Below are 27,811 nucleotides of genomic sequence, written 5' to 3'. Positions count from 1 at the left end.
GCCCCGGCGCGGCGCCTCCGCCGTCCCCCCCCCCCGCGCCCCCATGCCCAGCAGCGAGGCGGTGCCGCTGGGGCTGGGCGCCTGCCGCAGGTCGGGGGCGCTGGCCGGGATGCTGGCGCTGGTGGCCCGGCTGCTGGAGTGGCTCCGCTCGCTGTTCTGGAAGGAGGAGATGGAGCTCACCCTGGTGGGGCTGCAGTACTCGGGCAAGACCACGCTGCTCACCGTGCTGGCGGTACGCGGCGGGCGGCGGCCCGGGGCCGGGCCGGGCCGGGCGGGGCGGGGCGAGGCGGGGGTGCGCGGCCTGCGGGGCGCGGCGGGCGGGCGGCGCCGTGGGGCGAGGGCGGGCGGCGGCGGCGGGGCCGGGGCGGGCGGCGGCGGCGGGGCCGGGCCGGGCCGGGCCGGGCCGGGCCGCGCCTTTCCCCGCGCGCTCCCCGGCGACAGGTGAGGGCCGCGGCGGAGCCGTGCTGCACCCGCCCTGCGGTCCCGCAGGGAGGAGACAAGGGAGCTCCTGAGCCTCGTGCTTCTCCCACCGGGCTCCGATGCGCCTGGAAATTTGTAAGGGGGAGAGAGAGAGAGAGAGAAAACGTCTCCTGTGCCTGACCCCCGAGTGGGTCCGTCTCAAAGCAGGTTCCTGGACAGAGACTCTTGCCCTAACGCTGAGCTAACTTTACCTGGTCAGTTTATAAAAAAATAAATCTATTACAGCCTTGGAGGAAGCAAGGCATTGTCATGACTTCCCTTTCACTGATTTCTCCCCTTCCATCGGTTTGGTCAATGTTAACGGCTCCCACAATTCCGTGATGTTTTGCCTTGCCCATCCTGCCGTGATGGTGGCCTTGTTCATCTCTGACGTTGACACTGACCACGGCATTTTCCATTTTGCAGTCATGCAATACCTTCCTCATCTTTGCTTGCTATACTGCCTGCCCTTCCCCATTTAGGTCCATCTTGGGTATTTACTTTCCTGCTCTCAGAAGATGCAAACAGAGATACAAACTGCTAATCAAGAAGCTTCTCAATGCATTCACATTTCTCTAAGGTGATCACTGCTGTTAGCTTTATAGCAGCTTCACCTGCCATGAGTTAGGAGCTTTCAGACGTTCTTGAAGAGTCAGTCCTTACCCTGAACAGCTGCTAGATTAAGAAATCAAACAGAAATTGGGCAGGGTACTGCTTACAGTCAAAGAGATTGAGCCAGTGATGGACACAAATGTATGGTGCTGTATGTTTTCATGTGTTATACACAATTATGGATTAAGGGAAAGAACAGGAATATGAATTAGTATGAGTGAGGAAGTGGGGAGAGAGAGAAAGAAGGAGAGAAAGGGACGGAGTAGGGAAAGTGCAGCTAGCAATGTAAGTACGTTTTGGGAGATATCAATAATCAATAAACAGAAAATAATTGTAACTCGGACTTCAGTTTATTAGCCACTCAGGTGTTCTTGGTAACATAGGCCTTGTTATCATCCTCTCTCAAGGGTATGCTTTGCTGAGGAAGGAGGAGAAAGCATAATAAATTATTTTCTTTCTTATAATAAATTATTTGTTTCTTATATTGATTTCATAAATGGAGCAAATAAGGACACAGCAGTTCAGAGACCTTAGTGCTCTAATAGTAGTATGCGGCATTAAGCAGGTAAATGTTTGTCCTGTCATTTATATACCACCACCTGTGGGATGACATCATGTGTTTGTCTCCCTCATGCTCAGATCATCATGGATGAAACAACGCTGCTATTACTGCATTTTTTTTTGTCAGCACATGTGTAACTTAAAAATATTCCAGAAGGCATCATTTTTTTTCTAGCCTAAGGATTGTCACAAAAAGTAATTTTTGTAGCTACGAAAACTTCTATCTTTTGGTCTGCAGATGACTTGCTGCCATAATCACCAAAGAAGGGTGGTAAGAACGTGGGGGTAAGCAGTTTAAGAGAAGGCAATGAATAATAGCTTATTCTTGAATGCCGTTGATATGGAGATAGCAAATAGATTGGGAACTGTGTGTGTACTTTTGTATATCGGACTAGGGAATGATGAGATGGAAGTAACCATCACCAAACAATGGGCATTTGAAACTACAATGGGCCATAAAAACAAACGATAAGAAATTATTTGTTCACGTTACGGTGATATTCGGAGGTCCTATTGTGCTAACACTGAATAAACACGCTTAGAGACAGTCTCCTCCCTGAAGAGTTTGAGCCATGTTTAGTTAGTCCTCTGTTACCAGTGGAAACCTTGGATAATTTCACTGCTTTTTGCTTTGGACGTGCTCTGATGTAATGAAGTAGAATCTGGCCCATTGTTTTTGATATAGTAACATGTACGAACAATATTCATTGTAGGTGCAATATGCACCAACATTTAAGAATGACATTAGAAACTTCTTAGCATAAGTTATTTCCATCTGTGTCAGGATGTAAGCTCTTTGTATTTTACTGAGATATGACAATAAAATTGTTTGATGGCACCTTGAATATTCACAAAAAAGTGCTGTCAAAAATATCATGTAAAATTTCTGTAGTAAGCGTTTTTTTTTTTTTTTTTTGGTGGTACTTAAAGCGTTTGAAACAAACTGCAGTAATCAGAGTTTTTGGAGTAATACGGTCAAAAGATTCAACACATTACCTTTTTTTCATCTTGTATGGAAGATAAAGAACTGTAAAAATACTACTTTGTAGCTGGTTCTCTTCAATTACAATTACATTTTTTAGAGGAAAAGACTTAAGACTAATAAAGGAGACTTTAATTCTTTGCATTCTCTCCCCAGTCCCAGAGCAGTTATGATTGTTTTTTGATGTATGCCTTCCAATTTAAAATATTGCACATAGTGTATAATTTGCAAACAAAGAAGGACTCCTTAATTTCAAGGAATTTGCTTAAACATTAGTTTCCTGAGTTAGCTCTCTAATATTCCAGGCATTCCTGTTCTTGAATAATGATGTTACATGTGTGAATGTCTGTCTTCTGTAAATATACGTACTACGTATTTTAGCAAATTAGGCTGGTACTTGCTACAGCAGATTGTTGCTGATTGGCTTTGTCTTACTCTATCTAATTAAAAACTTCTTCTGTCACTGCTGGGTACGTGTATCTGTATGAGACTACAAGTACATTTGTCTTCACTGTTTTTCCCTGCTGCTGTTGACAAGTCACTGAAGCAAGGAAAGAGAAAAAAGAGACTTTCAGAAACAAAAGTTGGGAAGATGTATAGTACAGAATTTAGCAATAAGTTTCCCTAGGTAAGAGTGAATAAATTATGGATGGAAGTTTTTACTTGCCTGAAGGATCTAGTTCTAAAACCTAAAATCACGTGAGAAGAGCAAATAACCATCAAAAGTTAGCTTTTTAAATCCTAGATTAAAAACAGTCTATCTTAGTTGGTGATTATAAACTAGAAATGTAAAGTGTTCTCATTCTGCCACAAACAGTGAAGAAGAAATTTATGGAAAGTATACTGTGACCTGCAAGAGCAGTAGGGATAGCCATGGCTGGTTCTGCAGCATGAGGAGCACAGCAGCTGTGGTGGACTTTGAGGCTCCCACTTACCAGGTGGGAGGGTCCTCTAGGAGTGTGCCTGCTTTCCTCTGTGTTCATATGTCCAGGTTTTCTTCTAACCTCCCTCCCCCCACCAGGAAACAGTGGGGGTGGTGATAAGGGTAGATGATGAGAATATGGGCAGATAGGTACAGAAGGGCAATGGCACGTCCAAAAGGTCTCATTCTCCTCCCTTCTGGATGACTGGAAAACCAAGTCTGCTCTGTACCTTACAGAGAATTCCTGGCCCTTAGTATAGGCATAACTGTTAAGTGACCTTCTGCACTAGTGTGCTGCTTCTAGTGAGATGCAATACCTTATTAATGATACATTTTGAAAGTGCAGAGCATCATCTTTCTCCTTAAAAGCTATGTTTTATAGTGGGTAGTTTTTTGTAAGGTCCCCATTGTCATGGCAATAAGTTGCTCTCTTGAAGAAATATTTCTTTTAGTGATAGAAGACATCTGACACTTCCTTTGTGTTTAAGGTGTGCTGAGTTCCTTACATACTTGTTTTCTTTCCAGTATTTGCTTACTATCCATCCTATTTTCCATCCCGTGCTTACTTTCCATTTTACTCTACTTTTCTTCTTACTCTTAGCTTTAGCAGTGGGAGTTTTCTGCTGTCATCTACCCAGACAGAAAGGGATTGCACTTAGTACTTCTTAGATTGAGTATTCTTTCACTATTAGTTACATTTGGAGTAAAACCACTAGTAGCAGTGATGAGAGACTATAGAGAAAAGTCCTAGTATTGTCAGTTCTATTGTATTTTGACAAAGCTGCTTTCTGGTTAGCTCAAGCAGCAAATGAAAAATTATCCGAAGTCTTGTGATTTCTCGGGTGATCTTTATCACTACGGAGAATAAAAGATCATTTAAAGGAACTGGAATGAACTGTCTTCCTTGGCATGACAATGCATTAATTGAAGTGCTGGCCAATGCTCTTGTAGAAAATGAATATGGTTTCTTTTTATTCTTTCTTTTTTCTTACTACATTGTAAAATAAAATATGTAGATTGCAAATGAGAAGCTTATCTCCTCTCTGTCAATTATTTTATAATACCTTTTTTTTTTTGTATTCTAGTCAGGGCAGTTCACAGAAGATATGATTCCTACGGTAGGCTTCAATATGAGAAAAATAACAAAAGGAAATGTTACCATAAAGGTAAGTGTGCATGTTTTAATTCAAACATAGTGAATAACTGTAAAAAGTGAAGTTATTTCAACTGGAAATATGAAAATGTAGAATTCAGTAGGTTCAGGGAAGATAACTCACTCAATAACTGATTATTATTCTTTTTTGTATTTGTGAAAATTAACAGGGAATATTCTTTTTAATAGTCTTTATTCAGAGATCCATTTTGTATAAGAATTCTAATCAATAATATCAATGAATCGCTGCAAGTATATTTACTTTAATTAGAAGACATTAACCTAATATCATTAATCCATTATTAAAGAAAAATATCCAAATTAATAATTTTCAATATTTTGTATACCTTCCCTTGTTTTGTCTTCTCATACATCTTTTCAGTCAAATATTTGTGTATATTCAACAATTTATATTGTATCCTCTTGCTGTATGAAAGGTGGGATACATTTATTTGACAGGAAAAGAAGAAGTAATGCTGACTATACAGGCTACTGCCAAATGCACAAATTATACTGAAAAGTGACCTCCCACCCTTAGTTTATTAAAACAATAGGGAGGGGCAAGCAGACAAGTTCAAGATGATAGCTGTTTATCAGGTTTTTTAGTTCAAAAACTGTAATTTTTTTAAGCATGTATACTTAAATTTCTATGTTGTATTAATCTATTTATTTTAGTGATATCCATGCTATATAGCTTAGTTGTACTCCTTCAGGTTAGAGAGGTCATAAAATTCTGGGATATTAGGGGAGCTGAGTTGTCTTCTGGAGCTACATCTTTCACTCTTTCACTGTCTTTCTCACAACTGTAAATGAAATCTGAAGTGACTTCTCTCCTAACTCAGATATCTCAGTGGAAGGTGAGATTTAGCTCAAATAACGTTAGCTCTCTAGAAACAGAACATGTAATGTAAGTCAATTGTTAGGGCACCATTTCTTAGGCCTATGGAGGGATATAGCTGCTGGCAGTTTGGTTGTGATTCATGTCATAGGAGTTCAAAATAAGGATAAATCACTTCATTAGCATTACTACTATTTCTGTTTGCTAATGAAGGGAGACTAGTTAATTAACTTAGATCAGATTCCTCAGTTTGTGAAGTGGATACAGGTTTTTGCTTTTACCTGTACTTTTCACTAAGTCTGTCTTTTTCTTCTTTTGCTCTCCTTTCTCAGTTCTAGAAATGTTCTTTTCCCTCTGGACATGATTCCTGAACTTAGGAAGGATTTTCTGAAATAACCTCTACTGTGAATGTAAACCTTTTCTAGCTATCTACTCAGCCCCTCTAAATAGTGAACATGTAAAGGAATGGTTAAAGAACAAATGATTTCCCTTGCTTGGGAAGCTAAAGTCTTTAGTTAAAGCAAAATTAAAATCAGCCAGAACTTAAAATGATCATATAGATAATGTGACTCTATATGTGTTTATTTTTCCTTTAGTCGGAGTATCTTGGTATACTGTTTCAGAATTTTGCATGACAGAAGGGCCTTAAAACTGCACATTTCAATTGTGTGTCTACTTCTGTTGCAAGCTTATAGAATAATTGCTATCTTCCTCTACAATCACTTGCGTGATCCAGAGCCTGGATGTGAGGGAGAAAGTCCAGAGAAGGGAAGACTTTCCTTCGGTTGAGGAGGATAGGATTAGGGATCTTCTGGGCAGGCTAGACATCTATAAATCCATGGGCCTGGATGGGATGCATCCACGGGTACTGAGGGAGCTGGCGGATGTTGTTGCCAGGCTGCTCTCCATCATCTTTGAAAGGTCCTGGAGAACTGGAGAGGTGCCTGAGGACTGGAAGAAAGCCAGTGTCACTCCAGTCTTCAAGAAGGGCAAGAAGGAGGACCCAGGCAACTCTAGGCCGGTCAGCCTCACCTCCATCCCTGGAAAGGTGATGGAACAGCTCCTTCTGGATGTCATCTCTAGACATATGGAGGAAAAGAAGGTGATCAGGAGTAGCCAGCACAGATTCACCAAGGGGAAATCCTGCTTAACCAATCTGATAATCTTCTATGATGGAGTGACTGGCTGGGTAGATGAGAGGAGAGCAGTGGACGTTGTCTGCCTTGACTTCAGCAAGGCTTTTGACACTGTGCCCCATAACATCCTCCTAGAAAAGCTCAGGAAGTGTGGGTTAGATGAGTGGACAGTGAGGTGGATTGAGAACTGGTTGAAAGGCAGAGCTCAGAGTGTCGTCATCAGTGGCGTGGAGTCTAGTTGGAGGCCTGTGGCTAGTGGCGTCCCCCAAGGCTCAGTACTGGGTCCCATCCTGTTCAACTTCTTCATCCATGACCTGGATGAAGGGACAGAGTGCCTCCTCAGCAAGTTTGCCAATGATGCAGAGCTGGGAGGAGTGGCTGATGCACATGAGGGCTGTGCTGCCATTCAGAGAGACCTGGACAGGCTGGAGAGCTGGGCAGAGAGGAAACTCATGAGGTTCAACAAGGGCAAGAGCAGAGTCCTGCACGTAGGGAAAAATAACCCTAGGCACCAGTACAAGCTGTGGGCTGACCTGCTGGAGAGCAGCTCTGCAGAGAAGGACCTGGGAGTGCTGGTGGATGACAAGTTGACCATGAGCCAGCAATGTGCCCTTGTGGCCAAGAAGGCCAATGGTCTCCTGGGGTGCATTGGGAAGAGTGTTGCCAGCAGGTGGAGGGAGGTGATCCTGCCCCTCTCCTCAGCCCTGCGGAGGCCTCATCTCGAGTACTGTGTCCAGTTCTGGGCTCCCCAGCACAAGAGAGATGTCTCTCCAGTAGAGTCCAGTGTAGGGCTACAAAGATGATCAGAGGGCTGGAGCACCTGCCCTATGAGGAATGTCTGCGAGAGCTGGGCCTCTTCAGCCTGGGGAAGAGAAGACTGAGGGGGGATCTTATCAATGTGTATAAGAATCTGAAGGGAGGGTGTCAAGGGGATGGGATGAAACGCTTTTCAGTTGTCCCATGTGACAGGACAAGAGGCAATGGACAGAAATTGAAGCACAGGAAGTTCCGCCTGAACGTGAGGGGGGATTTCTTCACTGTGAGACTGACGGAGCACTGGCACAGGTTGCCCCGAGAGGTTGTGGAGTCTCCTTCTCTGGAGATCTTCAAGGCCTGCCTGGATTCAACCCTGTCTAACATGCTCTAGGTGACCCTGCTGAGCAGGGACGTTGGACTAGATGATCTCCAGAGGTCCCTTCCAACCTTACTGATTCTATGATTCTATGATACCTCTATTGTAATACATAGTAGCAAGAAAAGTACATACTGTGGGAGTTGTAGCAGAGAAACTTCTGAAATTTTGAGAGGACTCCCCCTCTCTATACAGACAATGGAAACAGAAGGATATATATATTTTTTTTTTCTTTTGTAAATTCTTCAGGGATGGACTGAGAGCTGCTTGAACCATTAACATCTACAAATGCAAATGTGCAATGGCTCTCTGTTGTGCAGTTTATTCTCAAAGATAACTTTTTCAGCACTTTTTTCATGGAATTCACTGCTAGTAGTGTGTCTAGCAAACCTTTATTATATTCATGTGCTGCTGCCAAGTATGAGGCTAATACGTAGGAACTAATAGCACCGTACATGGAAGGTAATGAAATCCATTTAATCTTTGGAGTTTATCTCCTGGAATAGCTAGTCAAGACTAGCATTAGTTTACGTAATGGGCAGTTCTCTGGAAACACAGAAGAACATAGATATCAGTATAAATAGGCATGCATCAATTGCGCTTTATCTGGGAAAACATAAGGTGACCAGAATTAAAAGCCTCTCAAAACTAATTCTTGCAGCTAGTCCCATATACTCCTAGATAGCACAAAAAGGACTTTCTAATCTTTTCCACTGCTCCTAGGGCAGAGAATAATAAAGTGTACACCATTTCAGGCTTAAAGTCACTCAGTGGAAGATAAACCAAATTACTGCTCAGTTTTTGGAGGGGACCCAGAAATCAGAGAAGCAGATGGTAACTGAATTGGAGGAGAAACTTCTTTGAGGAGAAAGAAGAAATATTGTACAAGATGCAGATGCTGCTGAGTAACAGTTATGCAGCTTTTTATTTTTAATGAACTCTGTTATTTCATAATGCTTTCTGTGACAATTCTGGAGATGCTGTGTTTAAAAGTGGTGAAAAGCCACATACAGTTTCATGAATGATGAAGTTTAACTTCTATTGTTAATACTCATTGTATTGTTCCTTCTTTCACCTATATTTACAGTGTATAGAGCATCATCCTAGCTCTTCCTCATCTTTGTTGGTTTATTTCTCTTTGGACATCTTTGCTTGTCATAGTGTTTACACTATGTGTAAGATAAGATTGGTAAGAGAAAATTTCAATATACAGGAGCTATGTGGATTGCAGTAGAGTATTTATGCTGTATATCACTAAGGCATACTGAGTCACAAACAGCTGTGTCTTGTCTGTCTTTCTTATGTATTAATTTCCCTCTTCATTAGCCTCTCTCAACAAACGTTCCCCACTGTGTTCCCCATTTTCTTTATACTGTACAATTTGAATATACACACAAATGCCAAACCCTAAACACCTCATTCCTCAAAGTATCTGCCCTGCCCCTTCAAGAGAAGCAACAAATATCCTCACTTGGTCCAGAACTGGGTTTCCTAGTAACTGCTGAGGAGGAGAAAAGAAAGAATTTCTAGCCTTAGTTAAATGTGTCTCAACAACCATCTACATGTTGCTGAGCAAATAGCTGAGCTCCATTGTAGAAAGAATATACTTCAACATAACAGCAGCTTTTTACATTCGTGTTTATCCTCTCCCAAAGTAGTGCCTTTTTAACCAAAATCAAAACTTCTGAATATTTTTCCTTTATAAGTCCACGTTCTGCTTTCAAAGATATTTTCTTGTAAAAGAAAAGGAAGTTAGTCCCTCTTTTCAAAAAGTCATAAAATACCCTTTCTCCACACCTACTTTTCTGCCCATGATAGCACTTCTAAATCCTAGAATGATTTTCTTGACCCTGGGAACAAACCAAGTGTGCTTTCTGGGAACGTAGGAGGGAATTAGGTCAGCCTAGTCAGGGTGGCAGAGACTAAAGCTGAGATGTCAGTCAGCTTAAGCGGGCCACCTGGTGAGATTGCACATGCCATGCACCCTATTGCCTTTTTTTCCATCAGTGCTAGTGATCACATACCTAAATAGTGGTCAGATCAGCCAGATGATCTAACTGAAAACAACTTCTTAAAAAAAAAAAAAAAAAAAAAAAAAAAAAAAAAGAGAGAGAGAGAGAAAGAAAGAAAGAAAAAAAGGCTAGCTTCTTCCCAGTTGGATTACCTAGCTAGTGTGCTTCCCAAACAGCTATATACTTGCTGGTACCACTACCATGGGGAAAGCAGAGTACGGCATAGACAAGACTACCATTTCGGGGCAACCTGTGCAGACTTAAATAGCTGCAAAACTATATTTTATTTCCTTGGCACATGGAGTGTGCCAGCAGGAAAAAGCAGCAGGAGGAAAGCAGCTTATCCATTTAGTTGGAAAAATTAAGCTTTTCTTCATCTTTCCACCTGGTATCTGTGAACTTTTAAGCACAACTAATGCATCCTGTTGCTAGAAGGCTACCAAAATTGTTTGTTCAGTATACACGCACAGGTTGATAGTGGACTCAAATGAATCAGTGACAATATTTTTTAGAAATAAATGTTTAATTCTGTATTGTTAGGACTTATGAACTTTGGATGTTTTTAAGCTTTTCTAATTCTTATTTTTAATTCATGATTCCTATTAGTTATGAAAGAGAATTTATGAAGAAGTGAATGGACATTGTTGATATCAGAAGAACATTCTGATCGATGTACTAATGGTATAGATTCTTTTTTTCCCAAGATTCTATTTAGTATACACAAGTGAACATGTACACTAACTATGAGAAATCAAGAAAGCATAATTATAATAAGAATGTTAGAGAGACTGCCTTAGAAGTTCAGATGCATCCCACAGCCATCCTATGTTTTCTTGGCCTCTTTACATTGATACCAGGCTTTTAAGAGTGCTGAACCAATGGCAAAAATAGTGATTAGCATTGCAGTACAAAGGACCTACTGCAGACCCATAAGCAGAAGCTATCCCAATTTAAGTAGTCAGACTGTCTTAAGTGTTCATTTATTCCACAGAAGTATTTTTTTTCTTCTCATTCTTTCAGACATGCAGAAATTCTTTGTCTTACTGCCAGAGCATTCCCTAGTCTTCCAAAAGAATGTATTTATACTGAACCAGTGCCTTCTACTTGAGCTCTTAGCAATATTTTCCAATTTATCTAGGAGACTATTCTTCCAAATTTTAATTATTCCTAAACATCAGTTTCATACACTTTTCATTTCATCTGCCTTGCCTGCCTGATCAAAGAAGTCCATAGACAGCACAGTCAATGCAATAGTTACCATATGCAGCCATAGTTTGTAAATAATCCGTAGGAATAAGAATTTCCTTTCAGTTCCCTTACTGTCTGTCTTTAGACTGGATAGAATAAGGCCATGATTTGCAGTTGATATAAAGGAAACGTAAGAGCAGCCGAGGTGCTATACTGGTGCTGCTATAGAATTGCTAGACGTGGAGGAAAATGAGAATGGTGTTGATGGTTCATTCAGCTAGACAAACCAAGGTCAATTACAAGAAAACACTTTTCAAAATAAACCATTTTTGAGATGGGGTAGTTCAACTAGATGAGGAAAATGACTGGTAAGTTTCTACTGAAGTTGTTTACCCAGACCATACTGCAAAGAGAGGACCTGCTGCAGGGAGCAAATGTGTGAGTTTCTGTGTGGATGTATGACTTGTTTTACAGTTCGATCTCAAAAGTCATATTATGTGAAAAGTTTTAAAATGCAGTTGGTGGGAGTAAGAGGATAATACTAAAATACATTAATATGTATTAACTAGATTCTAAAATATACTGAGGTTGAAAACTAAACTGCATAGGCAAATAATTTATCCCTACTAGTTCTCTTGATATCTCTGCTAGAACAGTATACAGTTCTGGTAAGTTTAGGAGGATACAATTTTTGTATATAGATGCATGCTTTTTAACTTCAAAGCCTGTCAAGATGAAACTCTTGTAACTCACTGTTCCTATATCTAGTTAAGCTGTTAAAATCTTACAGCCTAGCTGCTAAACAAAGATTCCTAAATTATTTTACTGTAAGAAGAATGTCATCATTTGTTGATAAGCTGAAGACTGGAGAATGCAGAGGGAGATGCCTCTTGCTGAAAAGCTTCAATGAGCTATTTGCAGTCTCGTTAGCTAGGTAGGATTTAGAGTGAAAAGTGTAACCTTTTTATCCCAGCAAAACAGGTTACCTTTCTCAAGCATGCAAATCCTATGATACCCAAATATTAACTATTAATAAAATTCCTGGCTAAAAAATTATTTTACTAAATCTATAAAGTCCTTCAAATATGTCAAGAATGATCTTCATGGTAAGCAGATATGTCTTGCATCTGGCCTTTTTGAAAGGTCTCAGAGGACACTACCAAACAGAACTAATTAAATTTGCTGCAAGAGCAAGGTTGAGAAACCATCTGGGTCAAAAAAACAGCAAGGGAAGACATGGCATTCTGAAAGACCAAGACTGATCACCTTAGGGAGACAAAGTTGCAACACCAACAAATAGGTGATGATAATATTTTATCTCTTTTGCCATGAGAAAAAAGAGAAAAGGCCACTATGAAAAAGGTACTATACTTATGCAACATTCACCATCTGGTTTCTTGACTACAATTTTATCTCCAGATTCTATTAAAATTCCAGAAGAATACAAAAACTAAGGAGCCAATAATCTTTAATTTCTTCCTTTTTTTGCAGTTGTTTTCATAAGCTAGCATATTTACTGTCATATTTAATCTCTGAGAGGGTGAGCATAATAGTATGGCATGTCTGTGTATATGAGGATTTTCATGAATTACTCTGAGAAAAGAACATTAATCTAAGCCAGCCTATACAATTTGTAAGAAGATACTTGTTTGATGTGCTCTTAATCAAAGTTGAGCATGATCAAAAATTAAACCTGTTGGCTTTAGCAATGAATTTTCAGACTTTGCCTTGTCAATGTATTTTGTAAAGCCTGTCAACTAATATTTCCAAAGCAAAAGGAGGCAGAGAGGAAAGACCTTAGCATATACCATTTGAAATCTAAGCAGAAAACTTAATAGATTTTAAGGCTGTGATTGAGGGATTAAATAATAAGATGACTTCCTGCATCAAAATATCTACATTCATCAAAATATCTATCTGACTCTTAAAGCCCAGTGCCTGTCTGTCAGGCCTGAACTGTGCACAACTGGGGTGTGCTGAGCACACAAGTGAGCTGAGAGGGAAGCCAAACCCAGTACCCCTTCTTGCTACTTACTATTTGTTCTGTTGGGACAGAAAAGAGGATGAGGAGGATCCCAGCCCTACACGTTCTTCTCCAGTTTCCTCCATTGCTACATTTCTCCCTCTTAAGATGTCACTCAAACATCCTGATAGAATCAGAACCATCCTGCTTTTTAATGCTTTGTCCTCTTGTTCAGCAACAATTATAAAAATCTCACCTGTCATGTCACAGTCTTGCATATCATGCAGTAGTTCCAGCCCCTGGAATTATTGTGTGTGCTGCCTGTAGTAGCTCTAGCAGTCTTTCAGCAGATGCTGGCTATTCCAGTTGTTTTGCATCTAGAATAAAGGGACTCTCTCTAAAAATGCCATACCTTACCTGGGCTGATGATAACTTCTATAAAAAAGAATTTCTGTGGGGTAGCCCATTGATTCATAATTGGGAGGGAAGAAAGATTGAACTACTGGGCTCAAGGTATTGTGATCAGCAGCACAAAGTCCAGGTGAGGGTCAGTCACTAGCCATGTATGCCAAGGGTTGATACTGGATGAAAGGTTAACATCTTCATTAATGGCCTGGATGATGGGACAGAGTGCATCCTCCACAAGTTTGCACACAAGGCAAACATGGGAGAAGTCATTAATAGACCAGATGGTTCTGCTGTCATTCAGGTAAACATTGACAATCTGGAGAAATGAGCCAACAGGAACCTCATGAAGTTTGAAAAAGGGAAATACAAGGTCCTGCAGCTGGGGAGGAACTACCCATTTCATGAACACAGACTGATTGCAATGCAGCTTTGTAGAAGGGGACGCAGGGGGTCCTGGAAATGAATTTGATCATGAACAAGCTGTATGCCCTTTTGGTAAAGGAGGCCAGGGGCATCCTGGGCTACATTAGAAGAGCATTGCCAGCAATTTGAGTGAGGTGATCCCATCTTGACTACTTCTGGAATAGTTTCCCCATTTCTGGGCTCCCCAGTAAAAAAAGAAGTTGACTTCTGGAGCAAGTGTGATGAAGGGCCACAAAGAGGATGAAGGGGCTTGAGCGTTTTTTCATGTGAGGAGACGCTGAGGGAACTAGAATTGTTTAGCCTGTAGAAGAGGAGGCTTGGGGAGATACTATTCATGTATATAGACACCTCATGGCGGGGAGTAGAGAAGAGAAAGCTAGATTGTTCTCAGGGTATATGATGAAAGGGCAAAGAGTCAGTGGGCACATACTGAAATATAGGAAATTAAACATAAGAAAAAGCTTTTTTATTTTGAAGATGATCAAGCATTATTGGAACAGCTTGCCCTTATAGGAGTCTCCATTCTTGAGTTATTAAAAACCCAACCACACAAGGTCCTGAACAACCTGCTGTCGTTGACTCTGCTTCGACCAGAGGGGTTGGAGCAGATGATGTCCAGACATCTCTTCCAATCACAACAGTTCTGTGATTCTGTGAAAAAGAGTTAAAGGAGGGTTAAAAAGTGACTGAGGTAGAAGAAATTCTGAATATGCTAGTGAATTAAAGAAGCAGAAGTAAAAGTATTATAGCACCCTACCGCCTTATGTATAAGCAAGAACAGCTTTGGAGACTGTGTCTTTGCTGGGAATTGTGTTTTGAAGAGAATGTGCATTAGATAGAAAAGTCTACAGAGATCATGGCGGATGCATGAGGCCAGTGTCCGGAGTCAGGATGGGCAGTGTTGAATGTCTAATTAGTTATTCAAAGTAACTGAGAAGACCCCTAAAAATGGATGGAGAGTAAGACTTCGGGAAATTGTCTAAACCTTATGCTTTGATATGAATCAAATACTTACTTGAATATCTAAAGATAATTGGTTCTTGAAATTTGGTTCTTCCATGAAGAAGGTCCTTCAATATACCTTGTTTTGTACCATGTTCTTTCACTCTAAGTGTTAGAAGGCATTTTGCTAATATCTAGTAAGAGTTGTCATTGTCATAAATGAGCTGCTTTTTTCTTCTATTCTGTATCTGGTGGCCATAAAGAACACTGCCTCTTTTGCAAGTCTTTGAAACATTATGTAGTTACTTTTTTTCCTTTTTATAGGTCATATTTCCAAAATCTTTTCTCATCCTGTTTTCCTGATTTGGACGTTTTCCAAATTGTATGCATTTTTTCTGTAGTCTAATGATCAATGCAGTACTGGAGCCCACTGAAACTGAGGATGATAGAGTTAATACTTCCAAAGTCATACATAGGATGGTTCTGTTAGTACATACTGATGTAAAATTTGCAGCAGTATAGTGCTATTGATACATATTTAGCTTGTGAACTGCTCAAGAGCCTTTTTTTCTCTATGTAGTTATTATCCATTTTAGTTTTGTGCATTTTGGTTTTTCAGTCTAAATATAGCACTTAACCTTGCATGTGTTAAATTTCAGCCTCTTTATTTCAGATGGTCCCTGTAACTGATCCAGATAATTTAGAATTTTTATCCACTCCCAGCTTGAAGTTATCTGCAACTTACATAAACATGCGTTCTATTCCAACAGCCTTTCAGAACACGTGGGATCCAGAAGTACTGCCCTTGATTAGCTCTGTCAGCAGCTTTGCCTCATTGATAAATGCTGAGAATGTGTCAGGACAACTCAAACCTGAGTGGCGGAGGGCATGGAGAACACACAAGAAGAGTCCTAGGGAGCTACTCTGTAGGTTTAAATTAGCATGGTAGAATATTCTTTTCCTTTCTAATCTATGAACACAACAGTGCCTTTTCCCAGCATACACATTGTTGAGCATCCCACTGCTTTTTCTCTGCTCTTGAGTGAAGATTCATTTTGCTTTCATTGGTATATGTTCTTCAAGGACAAGCAAAATTAATAATCACTACATGGTTGTTTGAGTTAACGATTGCCTTGCCTTTGGTCTCGTTGCTTTCAGGCTACTAAACACAAGTTCTGCCTGTGTCTTATACCCACTATATGCCTAGCTTCACCAGTATCTCTTGGAATTTGATATTTGGAGAGTGGTTCATGATCATGTGAAGAGAAGGTACAAAGGTACATCACCCAGAATCAGGGCTTTCTACTTGAGTGAAGACACAATACCAAGGCTAGGATGGATTGGCTGTTGGTGAGAGCTGTGTTGCATCTTAATTGAGGGGGTTACGGTTTTATCTTAAAGCCTAGAGTACTAGCTTTTCAGTGGTGTGTCAGAACATGTGCTTGTACAATCTGAGGTCAGGCATTGCTAGTGCTACCTTTGAAGTGTTCAAACAAATACTATTCTGACTAAATGTTTCCCTGTGTTTAGGATTTGCTCACCTATTTGTTCAGGATTTAAGGTTTTATGACTGATACTTTCTTTTATACTTCCAATCATAAAGATACATTTCTGAGTTCAATTATATGTAGTGTCAGATTCAGCTTGCAGATTAAGATGCCTGAATATAAATAGCTCTATATCTGCATGAGGGTTAAACTCCCTTAACAGTGGAGATCTTGTTGCTACTGTGAACAGAACCTAGAGCTTAATTCTGTGATCCTAAAGGAGACATCTCCATCTAGTCAGCTGAATAACTGTCTGGACTTCACTGACTGTAGTGGGATCTTAGATACTAAACCCACACATTGAGGTATAGATACAAATGCTTTATTGTAAACATCTCAGTCACCAAGATAAATCTTACCTAGAATGTCTGGAAAAAAAAAAAAAAAGAAAAGAAAAAGAAAAAGAAAACATGAAAAACTAATATCTAGAAAATACTACTTTTCCCTTCCTGCAACTTTCTCGTTAAGTGTCAAGCCCTCGCATAATATGTGCTAACTAAAGGAAACACAATTAGGGTGTTAATAAGCCCTCTTATAACTGAAGATTTTCAAAAGCATTAGAACATATTCCCCCAACTGCAATTTTGCTCAACTGTCATGATATGCCTCTGTGCAAAAGAAAAAGATTTACTTTTTTAAAAAAGCTGATAGCTAGTCTTAGGAAGGAGCCTTGGAGCCACATGAAGTATGCAATTTGAACAAGAGGCATATTCAGAGATTCCTGACTTAAAATAATTTAATTTAACAGATAAGTGCTGTGTTAAATGGTTATTCGAAACTATAGCGATTAATCTAGTTTACAAATTAAAACATTACATTATGAGAATGTAGACCTACAAGCATGATAAGAGTTACTACTCAACAGAAAGACACTGGAATCAACAAAACAATGATTTATAAAATGCAATAGGAATAAGATGTGTGCCTTCGAGATTTAGTCTAAAAAAGAACTCCTTGGGATTTTAATCTCTTCTGAGACAATGCCACTGGGAAGCAAAGAAACCAGAACTTTCTTCCTTGTATGATTTGGTCATTCTGTGGGCATTTTCTAGTTCTTAAGATCAGCTAGTCAGCTAGGGGTAAAATTACCTATAAAGTATTGTGAAACTGTTGTTTCTGAGGGACCAACAAAAGCCATGGGAGCAATTTGAAATCCAGTGTATTTTTAAAACAGTGCAGACAAAATGAAGTTTTCCTTTTATAGCTAGCTGTATACTCTGCTAAATTCTAGCCCCTCTCCCAGTTCACACCCAGAATATACTTCTGCCTGTGTGTTAAATGTTGTGATATAAAAATAAGTGATATGCAAAGCCTGCAAGTTCCATGTAGGAAAAGGTGTGTAACACTAAAGCCTTTCCTTCTTGAGTGCATCTGATATTCTCACAGTACTGTCTGTTCAGTCATTTAGATTGAAAATTGTTTTGGGCAGAGATTTATGTTTTGAATAAAGTAGCTAACTGTTGCAAGCTCTTCAATGTGATAAGAGTATAAGAAAGTTAGTCCTAGAATCAGTCTGATTGGGAAGGAGATGAGGAAATGTTTTATATATCACCAATTTATTTTCCTTCCCATTTCAGATAATTATAACTGAGTATATTGATGCTGACTGGGTTCCAAGCACTATTAGAAATACTTAGTCTATTTTGTGTCTTTCATACCGTACTTTAATGAAAAGCTGTAAGCATTATTAGGGAAACTGACTGGAAACGACGTATCTTTCTATTGTTTCAAGGTGACTGTTTCTCCTAATGATAATAATACTTATTCTGCAATGCACTCTAATATAATATAGGTGTAGTATATCATCAAACGAGCACAAAACCAGTATTTTTTTTATCTCATTTATTTTGTGATTGGTCCAAGCTACATTATCTTGTAGATTTCTCTGGCTGCCAGGAATAATCACTATCAGTCTCCAAAAATCTAATCGTGATACTATACATCCCTGTCCTCTTTTCCCTCCTTCCTTCTTCTGATCTACCAAGAAAATAACTTGATACCTTTTTCCAGATGCACAGATGTGCACCAGATGGTTACTGATAATTTCAAGGTCCTGATGAGTTATTGGAATAATTAGTGTTGGTGTGAGATTTGTGAGAACTGTATGCTCATCTCTTTCAAGCTTTAAAAATAAACAGTTTGTTTTATTAAGACTTCTGAAACAGCCCTTCAGATGTCAGTGCAAATAATAATTGATATCCAGTTCATGTTCAGAAGTTCAGTTCAGCTCTTCAATGTGTATAACTCTTAATCTTATAAAGAGGATCAAGGGTAATTTACATATATGTGGTATATTAATTTTATGCCAGAAGGAGCAGTAAGATATCAGCCAGCAAATGATTTTAATAGTCAATTGGGAAATATTTCATTCTAAAATATGAACCTAAGGTGTTGAAAATGATAGAGAAATTGATACATAAATACAATTTATGAACTGTGGAATAAAAAAAAGTAGTTCACAATAGTTGAGGAAGACCTAATCCCAAAGGTCTATTAAGTCTAACTCTATTGTACGAGTCTTTATTGCCATAGCAGCTTTAATATATTTGAATTTAAAAAGTATAAATATGAAAACAACTTTTACTGCTGTGTATGTTACTTCCAAATTCAATTTGTGCTGTAATGGATATGCCTCCTAATTTTGGTATATAAAACATATTGCTTTGATGGCAAAATCTAATTGAAATAAGAAATAATTATTTCTCTTTGTCCTTGACATGATAACAAATACATGCCTTTTGTTTTAAGTATTGATCACTATTTTAATAGTCTTGTAATTTGTAACATAATAGCTCTTTGGTTGTAGCTTCAAGAGCTCTACCCTTGCCTGCAGAATTTAGATCTTTACTTTGGTATTTTCATCATGGAGACAGTTTCGGTTCACATTAACTTCATAAACTAAAGTTTATTCTCATCTACCTAAAATACTGAATTTTTGGAGGCAAAAGAAGAATAATTAACCCCTGTAGAGAAAAATAATGTGCTAGCACTTCATTTTAAAGGAACTCAGTGGGATTGCCAAACACGAAGAGCATGCATAAGTATTTGCTGGATAGGAGCTTTATAAAATTGCAAGCAACATTTGAGCTCCCTTTCCATAAGATTCACTGGTTAATCACTTTGGGCCTATCCTGCACTTGTTTCCTTTCTGTTTCTGATCAGCTAGTCTATATGTCTTTTAAAGCACATTTGATGAATAAATGGGAGAGCTGTGAAGGTATTGGAGTCACTGGATTACATCATCCTTTCCTCAGACTCACTCTGTTCTCTAACTAACTTTTTATTTACTTAAGATCTTTCTTTATCCCACTGAAGGCCTGACACATTCTTATCTCAGGTCTCCCTAGGCCCATTGAAAATGGAACTTAATAACTGTTTTCATACAGTGTGCTATTTGTGGGTATTAGGCTGTATATTCATAGACTTCTCTTTGGTGTCTGAGTTAGTCTGGTCTCTGTAGTCTTTTCATAGAGTCAGTGTTAAAAATGTAGACATTTTTCCAAATGGACATTTGTAGCTGTTAAGGTCACAGGGCTGACTTGTCTGGTGAATGAATCTCTCTCATTACATTGACTGGAAGGAGCTGAGAAGAGCAGTCTCCAAAGACAGTCACTTTATATAATGCGTACATTTAGGCATTGTAAATACACCTGACGTTGTATGTAAGACTTCTGTTGTAATATAGGTTTCTCTGTCAGTACTACATAGTTCACAGTAAGTTTAAAAGTTTTGGAGACAGCAATTGTTTTTGTTTTACCTCTTCCAGGTATGGGATATTGGAGGGCAGCCAAGGTTTCGAAGCATGTGGGAGCGTTACTGCAGAGGAGTCAATGCAGTTGTGTAAGTTCTCTTGTGTATCTTCATACAAAATGCATTTTAAAATATATATTATTAAAGTTGATATGCTTTCATCCCTATCCACCTTCATTACTTTCCCTTTTCTTAGTTACGTTTCTTTTCTGTTATGGTGAGATGTTTAGCTTAACCTGGTGATAACATGAAAACAAAGGAGAAACGTAAAACATGTAGCAGCATTCTTTCCAGAAGCTGATGAGTCTGTAGAAGCAGAAGGCTGAATTCAAGAAAAAAATACTTGGATGGTAGCAGTGGGATAGCCAGTCTTAACCATTTGGTTATGAAGTCATTCAGTTATAAAGTCATTCCGTTATAAAGACATTTGTCACTAGTGTAGGAAGTGAGGAGAATGTTTTTGCACACTTTATTGAATGTGAGATTGACACATTAGAAATCACATTAGAATGATTTATTTTGACTTCATTGGAGTCTAGATGAAGAACAAAGGAGACCTGTTACATTATCCAGTTGCCAAAGAATTATTTCCCACACTTGAAATATTCTTTCTGATTCCCATCACCAGAAATAGATACAGATACAGGTATATTTAAGACCGTCCAAATTTCCATCTATTTGCCCTTAACCTTGATGCTATTAGATTGTAATACTGAAAATATCCTGACAGTAGATAAGATTGTTCCTAGTAAAGTCATTAATAATATACTTAGATCTGACAATCCATTCAATAAAAAGACTCAATGGAATACAAACAGAAGATTTTACACATCCAGCAAACCCAGGTATATACCTGCATGTTCCAAGCGACTGCGTGTTCAGCCATTTTTTCCCACCACTCATATTTAATTGTGCATTATCCTGCATTAATAAATGCATGGCTTATAGAACTCAGGAATATTTTAATGCTATTGGCAATGAGAACACCTTTGTCACATTTCAGATATTTTAATGCAGATAAATAATGGACAAAACCATAAATAACTATTTTCTCATTGTAGTTACATGGTAGATGCAGCAGACTTAGAAAAAGTAGAAGCTTCAAAGAATGAACTACATAATTTAATAGACAAGCCACAGTTACATGGAATTCCAGTAAGTATTTTAATTTTCTATTGTTCTTACATGAATTTAGATTCTGTAGCCTAGATCCTGACGAATTGGTTTTCTCTCTTAAATGTGATGCAACCTTGATATATGGAGCTCTCTTATTACAAAAATTGTTGTGACATTTTTTCGCAATACTCAGCTCTTATCAGTGCTGCAGTGTGTTTGTACATTTTTCCGGTGTAAAGGTCAGAATAGATTTGGAACAAATTCATTTTCACATGTAGCATTATCAGATAGTAATTACTTCCAGTCAGTCCCCTTGTTGGCTGGGTTAGAACCAGTGACCCAGATACATTTGTGTCAGTTTCTTAAGGCGTGTGAGATTTGTCTTTCTGCAGATTGCAGGCACTAACATCAAATAGTCTCCTCTGCTTCCAGAAGACATGAAAGAACTTGACTTTTTCTGTCTTTTGACTTTTTCTTTACTTTTTAGTTTTTGAAACTAAAAATATGTGGGGAAAATGCAAAAATATGTCTGTTCTTAAGTAGAATCTTCATTTTGTCAAAGAACTACTGAAATTATAATGATGAATTAAGGTGGTAGAAGTATGATTTTATTTGATTAACTGTAATCTGCTGTCTTAAATCTAGTATGAATCAGTCTGGTTACCATCATTGATCTTTGATGCTGGTATCACCAAGAAGGAGCTCACACCTTTGGTCACAAGAAACAAAAAAAAGTGGTACATGGTCAGCCAGGAAAAATATTCAAAAATTTATGGCTCCTGCTTGACCCTTATTTTTATATGCAAATATTTGGAACTTTGGCCAGTGGAAGTGCTTGAAGTCAGCTGAGAAAGGGTAGACGTATGGGTAACATCAAGTCATTGTGAGAATAAAGTTAAGTAAATACAGTGTTTCTCGAAGAAATTTTTTTTCAAGGGATTCCCCATCTTTTTTTGTAATGTTTGCTGTTATTATTTTTATATATTAAATTAAACGTATATATTAAACATTATATATGTTACTAAACAAATCCTACAGAAGCCTACATTCAGGCCATTAATGGAGGGTGACACTGTCTTTCTGTTGTTCTGCTCTCACATCCTATTTTACTTCTCTCTGTCCCTTCCTGGCACAATAGGTCTCTGATATCTTCAGAATTACTTAACTGAGCTTTTATACTTTCCTTTTATACTTTATAATATCACATTCCAATTGCCCAGCTTGACAGGCATGGTTATTTCCAAGGTTCAGTAATATATTTTTTTACTTATTATTATTTCTTTGGTAATAACTAGTATTGAACTTCCTTTAATTTATTGTACCTAGATTTTGGCATTATAGATTTTAAGGTACCTTTATTAAGCTGAGAGGATAAACAAGGAGCTTTACTGTGTTCCAGATCTATGGGAAATATGAAACAATCTTGATTTTGACTCAGAGTTGTAACACATACGGAAAACAGTAATGCAATTGTAATTAGAAAAACCTTTCATTACTTGCTTCAAATGTATTTAACTCATTCATCTGACCTTACTTATATTTGAAGCCTTGAGTATCATTTAGGAACTTTAAGTCCCAGCATCTATTCAGTAAAATTTTATTTCTCAAATTTAATTCCTAATGGCAGCCTTTCTGATTTCTACTATGGGTGCTGTAAGGGGAAGTGGAGGAATCAGTCAGCGGCTGGGCAGATGTTTGGGTGATTTATGGTTTGGATGCCTGCCTGTGGACTGTGGCTACATTAAGAAGCGGGTTGGCAAAATAGGAGAGGGACTGTAGAGAGAATCAAGTGGTCTTGAAGACCCAGCCTCTACTCTATATATTTCTGAGATGTTTGCTTCGGATGAGCTTTAACTTGGTCCTGCAGATTGAGTGTCAGATGGTGACTGGAGTGCACTGGTGCATGCTCTCCTTCAGGCTTAGTTTCTTGCAAAAGGAATCTGGTTTATGCAGGCTGACACCATCCCATAATGTGATCCAAAACAGAGTAAGTAGGGACAGTTATAAGATTCACTTCCAAAGTGTGCTGGTGATCCACACTGACATACTAATGCACCCCAAGGTGATCGGATGGATACTCAGCATCTGACCAAGATTGGATGGGAGGATTTCTGGTCTGTTACCACAATCACTGATCATTTTCAAAGTGTCAGCTATTGTGTTTTAAGTATTTGACTACAAGATCCAAAAGAATGCCAACAAATGGTTAAAGACAAAAAAAAACAAAAAAACAAAAAAACAAAAACACACTTCTATTGCTCCTGAGTTTTCAATGAATAGGAATTCTTTCTTTTAGGTGTTGGTCCTTGGAAATAAAAGAGACCTTCCAGGTGCACTGGATGAAAAGCAGCTAATTGAGAAATTGTAAGTAGCTGATCTGAGAAAAAGCTGAGGCACTCTGAAATTCAATACATACAAGAAAATCATTGGTAGTCTATGGCAGTAGCCAGCAATAACAGATTCCATTTTACATTCTCAGATATTCTGCTTTGAGCTCTGCTGGCAATTGAAATAGCACCCTAGGCTGATAACTGACTGCAGTAAATTGAACCACTCTTGATCATTGTTTCAGTTGCATAAAGTTGTTTCAGATATCCTGTTTTCCCATCAGTGAAGATGCAACTGCTATTGAGAATAATAGCCTCACTTAACGCTTCTCAGAGTATATTGTAGTGGAAGTTTAATGCTCAAATGACATTAGAACAGAATCATTTGAAACTACTGTCTGCAAATATAAGCAATTCAAATATTTTTGGCATGTATCCAAAGCAAATTCTTATGAATTACTTAAACTAACATAAATGAGACATTTTGCATGGGAAGTACACATTTATGCAAAAATGGTTAATATAGCAATAATTTTGCAGAATAGGTTTCTGTGCCTCAAAGGACATAATTTTAATCAGTAGGAAGTGAAGTGAAGAAGTTTCAGAAAAAAGATGGCTAAGTAACTAAATTGGGACTTAAGAGGCCATTTCGTTCCTTTTTCTCGTTTGTTTTTTATTCAGGTGTCTCCTGTGTGGTCTTAGGACCCTTCCGTGTTCAATACATCTAGTCTCCGTCTTCACCAGGAGTAAAATCTGCTTCCTGCATGTTTACATGACTTGTAGGAGGATAAATAAATGGAAGAATAGTGACATGTTCAGAAACTTAGAGAGGGTGCGGGATTTCACAGAAAGAAACAAAAGTTAATTAAGATAGAGGTTCTTCCTATAGGTAGAAACACCCTTTCAGCAGGAATCTGATTTGATACCTTTAAGCTGTGTACGGTATAATGAACTTCAGGAAGATTAATGCTGTGCTCATCTGAATATTGTTGTTTAGGAGCTAGTATCTGTAAAGTCTTTGAATTCTAATACAGAAGGATAAAAGATGAATGCTAAAACAAGGCACCATTACCCAGTTACCACTACAAAATGTTACTTTCAGCTCATGGATTCCTTCTTCTTTCTATCTTACAGTGACTTAATGAGAAATTTGATTTTTTTTTTTTTGAAATTATACCTTTAATTCTTTATAATTTAAAAAATGTTTCTGTTATATACAATAGTGTATTATTTTTAAATTGAATATCAGAGAACAGAACTGAACCCACTGAATAAAATATAGAAAAGATGTAATTTAATGGAAATTTCTGTGGTCAGCTTTGTGGAGCTACAGCACTATTTAATGAAATTTTCTTTTTGTAGAAACCTTTCAGCTATTCAAGACAGAGAAATCTGTTGCTATTCTATTTCCTGCAAAGAGAGGGATAACATAGGTAAGTTGCTGCTGCTTTTTACAGCATTGTTAGTGTATACTTCATACCACTGATCAGACTAAAAAAAAAAGAGAATTGAATATCTAAGTCCTGTATATAAGAGAAAATCTTATTTTTTTGTGAAAGATTTTGTCACAAGTATTACATTCAATCATTATTCAATCATTTTTGTATACAATTATATATAATTTGGAAGAACTAGAAGGCATACAGACAAGCCATTCACAGGGTGATTTAGTTCTGCAAGAAGTTATGAAATTAATCTGACAAATGCCTTTGGAAAAGCATTTTTTTTAAAGAAAAGTAACTGAATACATTGCAAAAACTGTTTTTTTTCCAAGAATCAACACTTAGATATGACAGCCTTCCAATTGTAGGTGATATTTAGTACATCTCCATAGAATCGTAGAATTGGTAAGGTTGGGAGGGACCTCTTGAGATCATCTAGTCTAACCCTCAAACGAGTGGCCTGTACAGGGATCGAACCCGCAACCTTGGCATTATTACCACCATTCTCTAATCAACTGAGCTAAACTTAACCCCATATACATGCTTTTACTTTAGAAGTCAGCCTTACAGACCATGTGTCCGTATGGTGGTGTTTCTCAAAATGAGTGACTAGTGTCCTGTGGTACTAGAGAAGTGAAGAATTTATTCTGAAGTCAGTAAGGACATATAAAAGCCCCACCTCCTCCCATCTATCCTTTTTTCTTTCCCTTCTCTCTCTTCCTATTTCATCTTTTCTTTGCATTTATGTCCCTTTCCTCTTTCATGTTTTCCCCTTCCCTTTTCTGGCTACAAAGTGAAGAACTCAGTGCTGACTTTGAGCTACTGAAGGCAAAGGGATGGAGAACAGTCGTGGCTGGGACTCCTGATTCAGCTGGAGGCACAGGCTGCACCAGCAGTTGGCTGGAGATGCTCTGCCTCTCTCCCACCCTTTTTCACATATGCTGCTAAGACAAGTGGTGCTAGACAGGAGCATTACAGCCTGGTAATATTTATTTATAGCTTCTTCCTGAGGAAACCAAACTTACTATAAGAGCTAGTCAGCTCTGTAGAACTCAGCTGAATGAGAAATGGTGGGAATGGAAATGAGAAGAAAGCCAGTCCTAATTGAGAGTCAGTGAAGTACCTTCCAGTGCAACGCTGAGCCTGAAAGGGCTAACCTGATTCCTGAATGTCTTTGTATGAGAAAACAGCAAATGGGTACAGACTGCTTATATCACATGTTATTTGGAAGTGTTTAGAGCATTACTAGAGTACTGTGTTCATTCCTGGTGCCATACATATTTCAAGGAAGACCTTGAAAAAGCTATCTCAGGCAAGAGTCTGGGGAGATCAAAGGACTGGCAGATATATTCTATAATGAAAAATTAAATCTATTCAGCTTATTAAAATGATGTAACTACTAGACTTTTAAGGAGAAGGATGGGAGCTCTTCCTCTAAATTTTTGATTGATGTCAATGTCAGTATGAGATAGTCATTTTTCCCTGCAAACTACAAGTGAACTGGACTCATCATGAGATGTAGGTGAAAGGCTGACAAGTTTCTGTGTCCTGAGAGAATACCTGAGGAAGATTAGTAAATGGTTATTATCTCTGCTTGAGGTGACATGGGATGCTTTCTGAAATCTGAGTGCCTAAGCTGGTCTGGTAGGAAATTCCAGAGTACTCTCTTGAACTTAGGACGGACCTGTGGCAGCAAATTTAGATTTGAGGACTAAAGTTGTTGCTGCCACCTGACATCCTTCCTGCATCCCTGACAGATGTTACTTCCATAAGGCAAAAACATCTAATCTGCTCATGGACCAGTCTGTAAACTGCTCCAGTTTTTAGCTCAACACATTAGGTTGTATCAAGTGAGGTAACAACTTCAGCTATTAAATTTTAATCCAGTGTTGTATGCTTTTTAGAGACCTTGGACTCCTACATTCTACCTAAATGGCATCTTAATGCTTTGTCAGATGCTTGCCCTTCTCTTCACTTCTGATCATATATTCTCACCTTTGTTCTCACACTTTATTTCATTCCAGTTTTAATTTTAAAGTTCTTTTTTTAATGGTCATTTTAAATCTTTCCTTTTCAGCTATTCTTGATCTGTAGTTTAGAGAACTTAATGTCAGTCATCATATTTCAGGAATACAAAATGCACATAATTTAAAACTAAACCAAACAACAACAAAAAAATCCCTAGTATCTTAAGCAGTTAATTTTTAATTGAGTATGAATGAAAACCTGTAGTTTCTAGTTTTTGCTTTTTTGCTTTTTTTTTTAATTGTATTGGCCTTCAGGTGTTCCATTGTCCCTTTACACTCTGCAAATAAGCTGTTCAGTTTTTCATTTTGTTTTATTTATCTTGGCAGACATAACATTACAATGGCTTATTCAGCACTCCAAATCAAGACACTGTTGAAGAAAACTTTAACTGAAGATAACTTTTCTTTCTCGATCACTTTGACTCCTATCACCTATACACTACTGAAAAGATAAGGAATGCCACTGCATACTACCAGGACTCACTTTGATCATATTTGTTAACAGAAATAAAACTTAAGTGAATTATGGTCTGTCTATTTTGTTTCTTTTTTTTAAAAAAAAATCCAGATATTTGTTTGCCTAGGTGAAATTCCTGAAAGCCTTAATACAGGACTGAAAAGAAATCAATACTTTTTGGGCTGTAATGTTTGAGTTTGTGCATGTGAATTGTGAAATACTTAGTAACTTTTTTCTAATTCGAATAAACTGCACAATGGAAAGATATGACTTCTTTGATGATATCTTAAAATTATTAATACAAAACAATTTTCCTATGAACATCTGTATTTAAGCATCAATAATTAATTAAAACCATAATTGAAAGCTTCTTATTTTCCAGAATATTGTTAATCAGAACACTTTTGAATACTC

The 27,811-nt window shown here is 38.2% G+C and overlaps 1 protein-coding gene and 1 long non-coding RNA gene across 4 annotated transcripts in view; one reads left to right on the top strand and one right to left on the bottom strand.

Annotated features, from left to right (window-relative positions):
- The window catches only part of LOC134154940 (uncharacterized), a 50,890-nt gene extending 50,628 nt beyond the window's left edge, over positions 1–262 (bottom strand). Inside the window, exon 1 of the long non-coding RNA XR_009961381.1 lies at positions 181–262. This is a non-coding gene — a long non-coding RNA (uncharacterized LOC134154940). The remainder of the gene's footprint in view (positions 1–180) is intronic.
- Positions 32–27,470, top strand: LOC134154927 (ADP-ribosylation factor-like protein 8B). 3 transcript variants are annotated; one of them, XM_062601563.1, is made up of 7 exons: positions 32–232; positions 4,622–4,702; positions 20,045–20,118; positions 21,090–21,183; positions 23,441–23,508; positions 24,834–24,904; positions 27,268–27,470. In XM_062601563.1, exons 1-7 carry the CDS (start codon positions 44–46, stop codon positions 27,315–27,317), a joined length of 627 nt encoding a protein of 208 aa, XP_062457547.1. In that variant the 5' UTR covers positions 32–43; the 3' UTR covers positions 27,318–27,470. The 3 variants fall into 3 exon arrangements, with proteins under 3 accessions (XP_062457547.1, XP_062457557.1, XP_062457565.1); XM_062601573.1 differs by lacking the exon at positions 23,441–23,508; XM_062601581.1 differs by lacking the exon at positions 24,834–24,904.
- The last annotated feature ends 341 nt before the right edge of the window (positions 27,471–27,811 follow it).

Source organism: Rhea pennata, chromosome 1 (genome assembly GCF_028389875.1).
Source record: "Rhea pennata isolate bPtePen1 chromosome 1, bPtePen1.pri, whole genome shotgun sequence".
In the NCBI taxonomy this organism is placed as follows: Eukaryota; Metazoa; Chordata; class Aves; order Rheiformes; family Rheidae; genus Rhea; species Rhea pennata.
The sequence above is the reverse complement of the archived record's forward strand: the minus strand, read 5'-3'. Positions and strand labels throughout refer to the sequence as shown.

Coding starts and splice junctions, on each gene's coding strand:
- LOC134154927 (XM_062601581.1), top strand. CDS start 44: ATGCCCAGCAGCGAGGCGGTGCCGCTGGGGCTGGGCGCCTGCCGCAGG. Junction 233..4,621: donor CGCTGCTCACCGTGCTGGCG/GTACGCGGCGGG, acceptor TTTGTATTCTAG/TCAGGGCAGTTCACAGAAGA. Junction 20,119..21,089: donor AGAGGAGTCAATGCAGTTGT/GTAAGTTCTCTT, acceptor TTCTCATTGTAG/TTACATGGTAGATGCAGCAG.